The 14,607-nt window shown below is 45.3% G+C and overlaps 1 protein-coding gene across 1 annotated transcript in view; it reads left to right on the plus strand.

Moving 5' to 3' along the window:
- The first annotated feature begins 8,933 nt into the window (after window positions 1-8,933).
- RAD18 (RAD18 E3 ubiquitin protein ligase) overlaps window positions 8,934-14,607 on the plus strand; it is a 209,272-nt gene continuing 203,598 nt past the window's right edge. Inside the window, exons 1-2 of the mRNA XM_075938716.2 lie at window positions 8,934-9,091; window positions 9,523-9,709. Of these exons, the coding sequence (XP_075794831.2) occupies window positions 9,707-9,709 (3 nt within the window). The 5' untranslated portion in view covers window positions 8,934-9,091; window positions 9,523-9,706. The remainder of the gene's footprint in view (window positions 9,092-9,522; window positions 9,710-14,607) is intronic.

Below are 14,607 nucleotides of genomic sequence, written 5' to 3' on the forward strand. Positions count from 1 at the left end.
CAATCTTCATATCATAATCTGCTGGTTCTGTTTATCTTATTTATATACTCTTGTATATAAAATTAGACATGGAGCAGGGACAAATTTATGATTTTTAAATGTGTAAATGGAAAGCCATCAAGGGTAATTCTACTGCTGGGAGGCCTCAGTGTCTGGGCAGTCATATGCAAATAGCCTTTTGTCCTTAAGTCTTAGCAGTGGTTGGTAGGGAGCAGTCATGTGATTCTCCGTGCACTAAGGCAGGGGTGGCCAACACGCAGCTCATGAGCGGCATGCAGCTCTTCACCCCTGAAAGTGCGGCTCGCGAAGCCGCCCCATGCGCCCCTACAAACGGCCCCTGGCTCCCTGTGTTCACCGGGTGAAGGGGAGCCGTCCGGCATGGCAAAATTTTGTCAGCAAGAGGGTGGCAGCTGGTGGCTCTTCGCATTTTTTCCGTCGCTGTTTCGGCTCTCTTCATGTAATGGGTTGGCCACCCCTGCACTAAGGGAATTCTTTAAAAAGAATAGGAAGGTCGGAGTCTTTTGTCTTTGGCCGGCTGGATACACCCAACGGTGAAGCAGAGACTCCAGGGGAGGGGAGCTGACCCTGGTTTGGAAGGCGGCTGGAACAGAAAGAGTTTTAGGGTGAGTTTATAATAAGTTTGCGCTGAGGATTTTTGTGTTAGAATTAGCTAAGTGGTTTTTGTTACTTTTGATTTGTAATCTACTTTGCTCTGCCTGTTCTCACTTATAACCACTTAAATCCTATTGCTTATACTTAATAAAATCACTTTTACTTACTATAAAGCCAAGTGTAAATAATTATTACCTGGGGGGCAACCAGTGTGTACCTTCCTCCTTTCATTGTCAAAGGGGGCTTACCCAAGTAATTCACTGAGGGTTTTGATCCCATTTGGGGCCTGGTATCCCAGGAAGCTGGGCCCAAAATAGCAATCTTCTTGGACCTGAAGAGGGTCAGTGTCTGTACTGCTTCTCGGGGGTGGGAGAATGATCTCAGCTTGGTGCCTTGGTTGTGGGAGACCAGTGAAGCTGGCCCAGCAGGACCAAGTGGTAAGAAGCCCCATAGAGCAGGAAGTTGAGCGGCAATGGGGGAAACCCCCCCAAAGAGTCTTCTGTGATCTCACCTGGTCTCAGGGGGTGCACATTAAGTGTTCCCCCCCTGCTTGCCAGGGGCACCCAGCATCAGAGGGAGCTACTGGCTGTTTTAAAACAGCTGGTGGCTCTCTCTAGCTACTGCTTGCCCCTGGCAGAGCAGGGGCAGGAGGCGAGAGACTCTGCATGCTCCCCCCACCCTCAGGCCCTGACTGGTCTTGGAGGAAGGTCTCCTCCCTTGCGGTGCCTATAGGGAACTGCCAGCGGTTTTAAAATGGCTGGCAAGTCTTTCAAGGGGGGCTGGGAGGGGGAGAGGGAGAAGCATGAGAAGTCTCCTGGCTCTGCCCCTTCCGCCCGAGGTCCCACCCCTTCCAGGGTGCCCTGGAGCCACTTCAGAAATGTATGAAGTGTCTGCCTTTTAACAATTACTGCCCACCCCATATATAGCTAAATAGCAGAAGCTCCAATTTACAGATGGGGAACAGAAGCACAGAGAGGTTAAATAATTTGACCAAAGTTGCCTGGGATGTTTGTGGAACAGAAACCAAGATCTCCCAAATTCCAGTCCAGTACCTTATCCACAGGATCATTCTTCCTTTCTTTTGGCTTTAGAGCCATAAGTTTCTTAAATCCTCATATTAGTGCTTGAGCTTTTCCCCCTTATTTATTTGTTTTCTTCATAATGACTCTCCCTTGTCAGTACCAGAGCTTGGGGACAGACTGAGTTACAAGATTGTTGGCTAATCGTATCTTTGATTGTTTTCACAATAAGCACAGATACACTTCTAACTTGTTTTGAATTGCTCTGTGGAGTGGAATTCTATCCAGTTCTTATCCTAGTTGTTTAGTAAAAGATACAGTCTAATTCCTAAATTGTGGCATTGCAAAATCAATACAACGTATAATATTTTTGGGTAGGGACATTCAAAGGGAGCTGGAAAAGTTGACTATCATAGATGAAAATCTTAGAATTACAATATAGAACTTCTGCGAAGAGGCAAAAACATTACCACAGTTCAAATTAGAGCCAGATTCTATTAACTGTACTCACCTTGTGTATCACCTCTTTCTTCAAACAGACCCACTAAAACCCATCAAAAGAGATAGAGTGAAGCCATTTGTGAGCAGCCAGTGAGCTGCATGTTAATTGTTGCTTCAGGTTCCCACTTCATTTCAATAATTTATCTCAGAAGATTGTATTGCAGGTGTCTGGAAATATTTTTACTAATTTACCTAGGAGCCAACATGCACATTTTGAATCAACAGCAGAAAAACAGCACTTTTATATTTGTTTATGAAACATCAACTGTCTGGGGCCTAGTTTATACTTAAAATGTAGGTTTCCATAATACGGTCCATCTCCTAAGCGCTATGCTGACCTCTGATGTAGATGCAGCTGTGTTAGCAGAAGAATGCATCTGCTGACCTAACCACCATTGGGTAGAGAGGTGGCATTCCTACCTGGATGGAAAACCCGCTTCTATTGCTGTCAGCCGTGTCCACGCTACGGGGTTATGCTAGCATAGCTACAGCCCCATAAATATATTGCTGTTGCTCCCATACTATAGATATGGTCTAGAGTGCCTCACATTTCTAAATACAGGACTATGTAGCACTTTAAAGACTAACAAGATGGTTTATTAGATGATGAGCTTTCGTGGGCCAGACCCACTTCCTCAGATCAAATAATGGAAGAAAATAGTCACAACCATATATACCAAAGGATACAATTTAAAAAAAAAATGAACACACATGAAAAGGACAAATCACATTACAGAACAGAAGGGGGATGTGGGGGGGGGGGGGGGGGAAGGACGGTGAATGCCAGTGAGTTAATGATGTTAGAGGTGGGGAAGGGGAAATGTCTGTGAGTTAATAGTATTAGAGGTGATAATTGGGGAAGCTATCTTTGTAATGTGTAAGATAGCTGGGGTCTTTGTTAAGTAATAGTCCTGTATTTTGTTTCAGCTACACCAGACTAACACGGCTACATCACTATCACTATTTCACATTTCTAAAGCTCTCTTCTGCAGCTGAGGCTATATCTGCACGATGGAGTCTTTACCAGCAGTGCTGGTACACACCTATTGTGTAGACATAGCTTATGTAACCCACACATCACCTGGGTGTGGTGTTCTGTCCCATGTATTGGCACTGAGATCACTTAGGGGCTCGTCTACACAGCAGTGTTATTTCAGAATTACAGATGTTATTCCGAAATAACAAAGAGTGTGTCTACACTACAAGTCATTATTTCAACATAATTTCAAGCTGGAGGACTACTTACTCCGACTCCTGTAACCCTCATTTCACAAGAAGTAAGGAAGTTGAAGGAAAAATGTTCTTCCTTCGACATCCTGCAGTGTAGACACAGGGTTGGCCTTACCATGAGGTGAACTGACGTGGCTGCCTCAGGTGCCAGACTGTGTGTGTGTGTGTGGGAGGGGGCACCACTAGGACCCAGAGTATAGAAAATTGTATCTGCTGCTGGTGCATATATATTCTCTCTGCTGTAGATACACAGAGATGGTGGCGTGCTGTGCTAGAAGAAGGAGGGCACAAGAGACATAACAGGCAGGCAGGAGAAAAGGTGGCATAGGGGCGTCATTTGAGCTCCCCACCTCAGGTGCCAAAATGTTGTGGGCCAGCCCTGTGTAGACAGCACCAAAAGTCAAATTAAGCTATTTCGACTTAAGCTATGCAATTGACGTAGCTAAAGTTGTGTAGTTTATTTCGACTTTAACCTTGCAGTATAGACGTACCCCTATGGAGAGAACAAGTCTGCTTTACAGACTTAGCTAGTAGCCAGCTAGCTTTTAGCTCGTGGTGGAAGCTCACATGTTATGGTCCAGTGGTCCCAGGTTCGATTCCATATGCAGATGATCAGGGTCTGCCAGCATTACAAGTGAAAGGGTATTTTCCCCATCAGAATATGAAAACTATCTCCTCTGATGAAGTTAGCTACATTGACTGACGCATTCTTCCATCAACTTAGCTGTGTCTGCACTAAAGATTAGATCAATTTGCTTATGTTTACCTAACTTTTAAGAGTAGATCAAACCTTAGGCAGTTAATCTCATGAACTTCTAGGGTTCCCTGTTTGGCTGGAGACATATTATCAGAATGAGAAAAGAGTGAGGGCACCAAGCACTGGATGCTTGATAAGGCGGTTACTGGTGCAGTAGAAAAGTCTCTGGAAGAGAAGTGTTTGATAGCAGGAGTGGAACGGAGTGGAAGACAGAGATATGTGGTAGTGTGAAGGAGAAAAAGGAATAAGAGGAAACTTTAGATCAGTAGAAAGCAGGAGGTTATTCTAGAAGACAATTGTTTATATTATATGGCTATTGGCAAATCAGACTGAGTTCGGGATTTAGTAAAAAATATTACTGTGAGAAAGGAGATTGGAAAAACAGTCACATGTTTTAAGTTTTACTGGTAATCCTTTCTGATCTATAAGGTAAATGTCATATAGTCCTGTTTGTTTTTTATAAGCCTCATCAGGATGAGCTGATGAAATGCATTGTTATTCTCTGAATTCTGCAGATTATTTTTTAAACTCTTTTTCAGATTAGCAAAGCTATAAAAACAGACAAAAAACACATGGCTTACTGACAGCATACTAATAAAAATTCAGTCTATTTACAGGCCTTGTAACTCTCAGACCTCTCTTGTGATACTAAATGGGCCCATCAGATGTGTCCTATCCTCCAAGAAAAATCATGATGGAAACATAAATGTGTTTTCAATCAAATACTTTTTTCCACTGCTAACTTCCTATTCTTTCTCCATTTGATGCAATTAGTATCCTCTATCCACTATCCTACATTCTCCTTTCTGTAGCTAGAATTTTGCTGCAGAGAACTGAACATTTTGAAAATGCTGTGCTTCGGATGAAGTTTCAGATGTAAAAAACAGACAGTTATTCCAATCACTCTAGAATTCTGATTATCAGTAACATTTTGGCAGTAGGCAACTGTTAATTTGTTTTATGGTGTATGGCTTGTTTGTCATTACTAGCTCCTATTCATAAACAGTGTTTTCAATTGTAGATATTAACAATGGAAGGAAACTTCATAAGAAACCATAAATCTCATCATGTTGTATTAACCTGACTAAACTCAGTGAATTAACAGTGTTTTCGGGAAATGGAAATGGTGTTTGGAACAGGTCTAAGTTCTCATTAAAATACCCTGAAGTACAACACACACACACATTTCAAGTTTTCTAATCTCTAATTGCTGACCTTCATCTATCTATTATTACATAGCTACATAGTTCAAACTATGGTACTCTAGTGTCAGTTGTAGATCCAAGTATTGAACACTTTCTGGAATGCCTTTACATAGACACATTTTTTTCATGAAGTGGAGCCCAAGGATTAAAAATGTTGCCTCTTTGCATTTGTATGGGGAAAACAAAATGTCATCAGGCATTGCTAGGAAAGAGAGAATTGATTTCCAAGAAGTCTGTGAAATGAAAAGGCATTCATTTAGAATAGACATCCAGCATAATGACTAATGGTCCCAATAAAAAAGCATAATTCTTTTACTAATATTATACCTTCACGCAACATCTAGCAAAGCTCCAGTAGTGTGGTTGATTAATTATCATATGTTAGACACAGCAGAAAGTGTGTGCCAACCACTCAGGTTGTGGGATGATGGCTGGCCATTTTCCACATATAAATAATGAGTTTTTCAGTCAGTCAGAATTTATGCATACCTAGGAGTGTGTAAATTACCCACTTTGAAAGAATCTGGGATGCTCAAAATGTGAGCGCTTTACATTTAATTGTGAGCACAAAAATTGGCCTTTTTCATTTATAAAATGTTGCCACTTGGCGTTAATTTTTGTGCTTGAAAATTGGCTCCTTTTCTAGCAGGAGAAATCAGCCCATTGGTTTAAAAAATTGGAGTTCAGTATTTGAATTTGCATGTGTTCTAAAAGTGCTCATAAAAACTAAATCCAGAGGGGTCAAAATGTCTCAAAGCGAGACAATAAAAATATTTGTGCAGAACATTGGGCAAAACTTTTCAACTGCTCTGCAATATTTTATTCATAACTCTGTTCTACTGATGCTGAGGTTGGAGAGGTGATTTGAAACCATTTCTTTTTTGTGCTGCTGTTTCTGTGGTCTTTGGTTGCTGCAGTGGCCCCAGCGGTGCTGTAGATCCACTGGTTAAATTAGTTAGCCAGTCCTCTAAAGTAGTTGTTTCAAACAGGCAGGATACTTCTCCATATTTTCTGTTGGAAACGGTTGGGTTCTTGTGAGCTATTTAAACAACTGCTCTGTGTCAACCCAGAGATTTCAGGGTTGGCTGCAGGATGATTCCCAAATAACATTTGTATGTCATTTTATATTTGGCAAGAAAGCAAATGTAAGTTACTGTCTAGCTGCAACATAGGAGTAGTTATGTGCATCTTCTTCACTACAACCAATACATCAGCTGTAATGTGAGACAATCATAACGTTGAGACTGTCCAGAGCTATAAAGGGAGGGCATGTAGTCTAGTAAATAGTGTACTGGCCTGTGACTAAGGAGACCAAATTCAATTCTGCTCTGCTGCTGATTTACTAAGAGACCTTGGGCAAGTCACTTCACTGCCTTAGTTTTCCCTCTCTGTAAAAATGGGGATAATAGTACGTACCTCCTTTGTAAAGTGATATGAGCTGTTCAGATGAAAAGTAATATATATAAGATCTAAATATTATATGATTAATACTGCTTCTATTCTCATCCATTGGAATTCATTCATGACTCAAAGTTGCTTCTCAGCAGTGAGAGAGCACCATCATCCGTTCTTGTTTGACAGAAAGGATGACTGGAACACAAAGAGGCATACCCAAGCTCACACACAGGGGAGGATCAGTGGGAGTATCAGCTAAGGTGTCTGATCCATAGCTACCCCTATATTGTTAAAAAAAAGTTCATATAGCAAGTGAAAATCCCCACACTTCCAGGCACAGTGAAAACGTGGGAGACACCATGTAGCATGTTGCTTATTTTATTTCCCATTTAAATGATTTCTGCTGGGTTATGCAACAAGATCTGTCTGTCTGTCTTGTCGTTTTAACTTTGGATTTAAGCCCTCCTTTCACAGCTAATGGAAAGCACCTGCTTGGGGTTATTTCCCGCTGTGGAGATTTGGATTGTTTCACTGGTGTACTGTTAACTATGTTTGTTATTCAGTGGTTACTCGAGTAACAGACAACACTGGCACCAGACTGGGGGAGGGAACAGATGATCCTGAAAGGCATCTGGGAATGGCCAGATCCCTTTGCATTTTAAAAGCCAGCTGGGATTTAGTGTTAGAGAATCAATGGTCAGGGCCAAGGCTGTTGTTCATTCTGGCATCCAGAAGATGCATAGGAGAGTAGAGGAGGGACGCCTGTCTGTGTATAAAGCTACTAACAGATGTAACCAGCATTGCTTGGGTCTTTAAGTGAAGTAATGGGTTTGGGGTTTTGTGTGGAAAATAAGAGAAAAATGTACATGCCGATTTTATTTTTCAGAAATGAAGGACAAAGGAAGTTTGTATTGATAAAAGAAGGAAAGTGATTTGAACATTAGAGCTTGTTGGTAGACAACTTTGCCGTTTATCTGTGTTTTGCTAAAATAGAAAGAGGGTGGGGTGCAGGACTGAGGGCAGGGGGCTGGGAGGTTGGGGGAGAGTTTACCAGGGTTTTCTATGGTGGCAAGGGTGGTGCTGATTCCGCGGCAGTTCCCCTCAGGGGGCTGGGACTACACTTCCTGGACAGCGTCTCCTCCTGGGGGGACCGGGACTGTGGAGGCCAGCCCTGTCCTCCAGCCACCCCCATCCTCACGGTCTCCAATCTGTCTGGGGGAAGGGCTGGCCCTAGCCTGTAGTAGCTCTCACATGGCCTGCAACCTGTCAGGGGAGGGTATGTTCTGGGGGCCGGCCCCTGTCTCCAGCAGCCCCCTTATGGCCTGCAGGCTGTCTTTGGAGAGGGCAGTGTCTGGGGGCTGCCCCTGGCCTGCAGTGTTTCCCCGGTGGCCTGCAGCCCATCTGGGGCAGGGCAAGCTCTGAGGTCTGCCTCAGGCCTGTAGGCTGTCCATGGGAGGGGGGGGCAGAGTTTGGGGTCTCCCTGCCTTGCAGTAGCCTCCCTGTGGCCTGCAGCATGTCCAAGGCCAGCCCTGACTTGCCTTGCATTGGGGGAGAGGGTCTTGCATATGGAGGGACCAGCGACAGAGGGGCTATGTACTCAGTTTCGTGGCAGGTAAGATGGTGGAGCCCCATCCCTGCTGGCCACTCCTTTTTATAGCCGTCCCCTGCGGGCTCACTGCCCCCAGTGGCCTCCTCTCTGTGCCCCTCCCTTTCCATGTTATGGAAAACAGTCCCATTCCTGGCACTTCCTGTTTTCCTGACACCACCAAACTCTGACCTTGCTTTAAATTACGGTAAGAGGAAGGAGCATATCAAATTCCTAGCTTTTACTGTTTAGGAGGAGTTCTTGAACAAACAGGCTCATAGACAGACACACAGACAAACGGACTCACAGAGATACACAAATCTCTGAAATATAAACATATTGATTAAATAGTTTATAGTTTTGTTCAAAATGTCTAATGGACGATACAAGTCTCATGCCTGATTTTGTACTTGATACAAACCTTGGCAAGTCAAAATGTGACATAAATCCATTCTCAAGACACAGTTCTAAGGAAGATGAAATATAGCTCAATGTTAACATTGTGGTGGCAAAGATAGGAAATAGGATGCTAATGGCTCGCTTTGAGTCAGGCCCATTGGGAGCAATGCATTTATATTCACTGACAAGCCTCTCTTTGCTAATGTCTGTACACAGTGGAAAGACAATGAGAAGACTTTTAGCAACAGGCTGATTAATGGGAGTGAAAGTGCTTGAAAAGACATTACAAACTTTGAAAGCAGAGAATTGGGCTCAGGACAGCGGACTAAATCTTGGAAGCGGCAGCTTTCCTATGCATTCTGGAGCAAAATCACACCTACTTTTCGTGGTATGTACTTTGCCATTGTCTCTGCCTATATAAACATGAGCTATATATAGGAGTAGGTCCTGTGTGCCTGCAACCTCCTATGGGGTAGGTCAGTTTAGGTAAGAACTGAAATTTTTTAGACTGTTTGAAACAAATCTGTTAAAAACATTAAAAGCGGTTAAAAATGCCTTTTCAAAAACTAACATTTGCCATCTAATTTTTCTTTCAGATCCAGCAAGTTAACAAATTGCATGATTATGAACTGTTGGGAGGACTTACTTGCTAGAATGTAGAAACATGGATGCCATTTCAGGGTGTTGGGGGGGAAGGGCTGCAGCCCTCCCCCCTTGATTTCCTACTGTAGCAGAATACTATCTCCTGCCTCTCCTATCTAGCCAGTAGGGAGAGGAATATAAGTAATTTCTTCCTTTTACTCCTCTCCCCTCCTCCAGTTTGCTCACTGAAGTAAAAGAAATGCAGGCTCATCAAGGCTCATCAAAAGGACCCACCCATGCAAACTGCTACTTGGCTGCCCAAGTTCCCTTTAGGGTGTGTACCGGTGAGGGCGCGCACAAAGAATTTTAATCCCACCCACCTCTTCAACAGAGCTGCACAGAAGCATTTACCTTCCTTGATATGGTAGGTAAGCTGGTGGGAAAGGGAGGAGGCCAGGGCTGCATGGTTGTGGCAGGAGTTGAGGTCGTGTGATGGCAGCTGGAGCTGGGGCCAGATGGAGGTGGCCAGGGTGGGGTCAGAGCTGTGGCAGCAGCTTGGGTGGGTGCTGGAGCTGTGGTGGTGGCTGAGGTGGATGCTGGAGCTGTGGCAGCGGCTAGGGTTGCCAGATGGTTTCAACAAAAATACCAGACACATTTGACATTACATCACAATCTACATTACCTCTTATTTGGAAAATACTGGACTGTCCGGTTCAAAACTGGACACTTGGCAACCCTAGCGGCGGCAGAGGTGGGTGCCGGAGCTGTGGCGGTGGCTGGGGTGGGTGCCGGAGCTGTGGTGGTGGTCGGAGTGGGTGCTGGAGCTGTGGCAGTAGCTGGAATTGGGGCTACATGGCTGGGGCCGGAGTTAAGGCCATGTGGCTGGGAACAGAGCTGGGGCCACAGTTGGAGCAGAGGTCAGAGCTGTAGCAGTGACCAGAGTTAAGGACACATGGCTGGGGCTGCATGACTAGGGGCAGAGTCGGGGCCAGATGGCAGCGGCCAGAGCAGTGGCTGGACCTATGGTGGTCGCTAGAGCTGTGGTGGCAGCCAGAGGTAAGGCCATGTGGCTGGTGTTGGCCCGGAGCTGAGACTGCATGGCGACAGCCGGAGCTGGGGCCGCGTGGCAGCAGTTGGAGCTTGGATTGGCGTGGGGTCCATGTAGCTGAGGCTGGAGCTGACACTGGGGCAGGAGCCGTGTGGTGGTGACTGGAGCTGGAATGGAATCATGGTTTAAGCTGCCCCCCCCCCCACCAAAATCTGAAATGGTGCCCCTGTGTAGAAACTTCTAGAAGGTGGGCAGGGTATTTGATAACATCCCTCTAAATACACAGCCTTCTCGTTCCTTTCCCCCTTTCTCACATTTTAACAGTACATTTGAAAGGTGCACATCAAACTGCAATTGAATACTTTGTGATTATCAAACAGCATTGCATGAACTTATCTGACTCAACATGCCTATAGCTGAAGAAAGTAGTAAGGAGAGAAGTGACTGAATGAATAAAAATAGTTTCTTTAAAGTAACACGTCAACCTTGCCAGGAATTGTTATGCTGCTAGAGAGCATTTTTGCTCATTTTAAGTTGATAATGTTGTTAGATCATTCACATTGGTTTTGTCAAAACTTCATAATAGGCTAGATGTTAAATTGGTATATAAATCAGTAAAAATGTAGTCTGGGAGTAATGAAACCTTTGTTAAAATACCAAAGTGTAGGGGCAAAAATGTAAATGTTCAAAAATAATAGGAAGAAACCACCTGGGCACTGCTGGATCCCAATAATGGTGTTTACTAAATATACACAAACGCACGAGGCTTAGCTATGTACAGACTGCTGCAGTAGCTGGTTTCTGTTCGCTTCTGAAATATGGAACAAAGTGAGTTTCACTAGAGGGCTAAAAACCAGGATAATGATTGAAGCTCAGTTTTGGAGAGGACAATGTTAACTTGTATTAAAATGTATATACTGTATGGCTACGTCTAGATTGCATCCCTTTTTCGTAAAAGGGATGCAAATTAGACATATCGCAATTGCTAATGAAGCAGGGATTTAACTCTCCCCCGCTTCATTAGCATAAAAATGGCTGCAGCTTTTTTTCGGCACGGAGCTTTGCCGGAAAAAAGCGCCAGTCTAGACGCGGATCTTTTGGAAAATAAAACATTTTCTGAAAGATTCCTTATCCTTTATTTTAAGAGAAATAAGGGATCTAGACGTAGCCTGTGTGTTTGGGGCAGGGACTGTGCTTATGCAGCTCCTAGCACAATGGTCTCCAGGTCCATGGCAAGGAACTCACTGTTGGTACTGCACTACAAGTAATGAATAGTGTGTATGTATCTGTGGATAGGGGGTAGTACACATAGATTTTTGAGATGAGACAATGACCCATAAATAAGTTTCCTTGAGAAGCCCAGCAGCCTCTTTTCTGTTCCTGCGGTATTGGTCAGCAGAGTGCAGTTTCATTGCATTTTTTCATTATTTGAATTTGACTAATTTTTGCAGATTAAAAATGCAAACAAAACAAAACAAAACAAGCCTGTATGGTCATTAACAGTTTGCTTTGTGTTTTATCTACTAATATTCAAAAATTCATCTGTATCGTTTAGTTGAAAGTGGTCATGTATGTCACATATCATTGATCCTGTTTCCTGTCAGGATCAATTCATTTCTATATACTCCAATCCTGCATCAAGAATTCAGCGGCTCTTTATTAGGAGAACCCAAAGCAGGCTCAGGGCCATGGTTGGGTAGAGGGCTTTATGGAGACACTGGGCTTTGAATCCTTTGCAGAGCGGAGGTAGGTAAGATAAGAAAAGTTAGAAAAGTTTTAGAAAAATGTAAACTTCTTCCTTTCTGGGTCTTGTAGCACAGTGAGGCTCTGGACTGATACTCTCCATGTGGTTTAGGGGATTTAGATGCACAATTTCCATTGAAATGAATTGCAGCTGTGAGTCTAAAAATCGTTAGGATGGCTGCTTTCAGGAGTGGCGTAGGGCCAGGGTGGGGGGTGAGCCTGCCTTAGCTCTACTCATTGCATCACTGCCTGGGAGCTGCTTGAAGTAAGTGGTGCCAAGCCAGAGCCCACATCCTGAACCCCTGCCCCAGCCCTGAGCCCCTCCTGCCTCCAAACTCCCTCCCAGAGTCTGTATCCTGAACCCCCTCCTACCTCCCAACCTCCTGTCCCAGACTCAGTCTGGAGCCCCTCCTACATGCTGAACTCCTCAACCCAAGACCACAGCCTGCACTCTAACCCCATGCCCAACCTGGTGAAAATGAATGAGGAAGGGGGATGGAGTGAGCAGGGCAGGGCCTGGGAAAAAGGTGGGGCCAAGAGTTGGAGCAGTTTGATTTTGAGAGAGATCCTGGATTGCACTTACATTCAAAAAGTGATCATGTGCTTTAAAAAGATGGAGACCACTACTCTAGTGATGGGCATGATTCTGTTTGGAGCAGAGGTGAGCAATAATTTTTGAAGGGGGGCTACTTCATGCATTTTGGAAGTGGTTGTGGTCTGCCCCGTGAGGAGGTGTGGCCTTGAGTGGAAGGGGTCGGGGGGAGACCAGGACACTTTGAGTGCTCCCCGTCCATAGACCCTGATTGGCCTGGGGGCAGCGGAGCATGAGAAGTCTTTGCCCCCTGCTCTCACCCTGCCAGGGGCGCACCACGCCTACAGCAGGGGTGGGGAACCATTTTTGGGTCGGGATCCACAGAAAAATCAGTCGGGGGCCGCACACAAGTGAGAAGCAAAAAAACAAAAACCAACTCTCACTGCTGTGGCCCTCAACTGAGAGAGGGAAAAACACTCCTCACATTCCCTTTGCACACCAGAGCCTAGGGGGGCCCAGGCTAGTAGATTTTGTGTGCTCCAGCCCCATAGTGGGGGGACTCCCCAAAACTGGGGGGGAAGCCCTGAGCCTTGGGGGCAGGATCCAGGCCAGTCGGGGGACACATCTGGCCCCTGGGCCTGAGTTTCCTCACCCCTTGCCTAGAGAGAACCACCAGCTGGTTTGAATAGCTGGTAGTTCCCTCTAGGCACCACGTGCCCCTGGCGGTGGGAGGAGACCTTGTGCTCTGCCCTGTCCCCAGGTCTTGATTGGCCTAGGAGGGAGGGGGAGCTGCAGGGCAACTGCGAGCCAGATCATCTGGCTTGGCAGGCTGGATCTGGCCCACAGACACTGTCTTGCCCACCCCTGGTTTAGAGTTACAGCAAGGGAGGGAGAATGGTGGTTGTTACTATAAATTACATATTAACTCACTACAGATGCTGAGCTTTTATTGCTGACTTGTTTTTTAATGTTTTGTTTATTGCGCATTCAAATTAGGAATCGTAGTCTTTGCTTGAAAGTCCGGAGCCGCACACTGTGCATGAGACATCCTCTCGTGCAAAAGAAGGAAACGACAGGGCGCCTGTCACTCTGCAAAAGGTCTGATTTACTTGGCGAGTTTGACGATCCAGGATTTCATTATATCTAAAAGTGCTGGATGTTTATTTCATAATCAAGTCTGGAGCCTGAGAGGATACAGGCAAATTGAACACAACGCAGTTAGGTGGAAATAAGGGCAAGGTGATGATTCCACGAAAGGATAAACCATCATTGACAGAGTAGTAGGTCATTCTCCCTTGCTCATGGCCTGATTCTGTAAACTGATGAGCAACCTCCCTTCCCACAGACTCAATAGGATTTGAAGGTGTGTGACATCTTCCAGGAAGTGCTTGGATCCTTGTCAGATTAGGCCCTTAGTTTTCTGCGTAGACAGAGCAGCTTCACAGGCCTCCACAAATAGAGCTGTGCTGATTTACACCAGCTGAGGTTGTGGCCCATGACTTTTAAAGGGTTTTCTGTATTTTACTTTGCGTATACTTAGGCTTTAGTAAAGCGCTTGACACAGTCTTGCACAGTGGGGTAGCCAGAAGGTTCCACTTTGGTGGGCCAGGACACTGAGTGGGAGGGAGGGGGGATCAGGATGGAAGGGGTGGGGGGTAATCCCTGGCCCTGCTCCCTAGCCTCAGCACTGGAATAAATTGCCTAGAGAAGTTGTGGAATCTCCATCATTGGAGCAGGTTAGACAAACACCTGTCAGGGATGGTTTATTGGGTTGGCAATAAAACAGCAGCAATTCACCAGGGTTAGCCCCTGGTGGGCCACTGCCACAATGTTTACCGGGACCTTTGCCGGTACGGGTGATCACAGCTCCTACTGGCCGTGAACAGCCATCCGTGGCCAATGAGAGCTGTGATCTCCTGTACCTGCAGAGGCGCAGGTAAATACAGCAGTGTGGGGGCCTGCCAGGGGCTAACTCTGGTGGACCAGCCCAGCCCATGGG

Source organism: Pelodiscus sinensis, chromosome 11 (genome assembly GCF_052426305.1).
Source record: "Pelodiscus sinensis isolate ZL-2025 chromosome 11, ASM5242630v1, whole genome shotgun sequence".
NCBI lineage: Eukaryota > Metazoa > Chordata > Testudines > Trionychidae > Pelodiscus > Pelodiscus sinensis.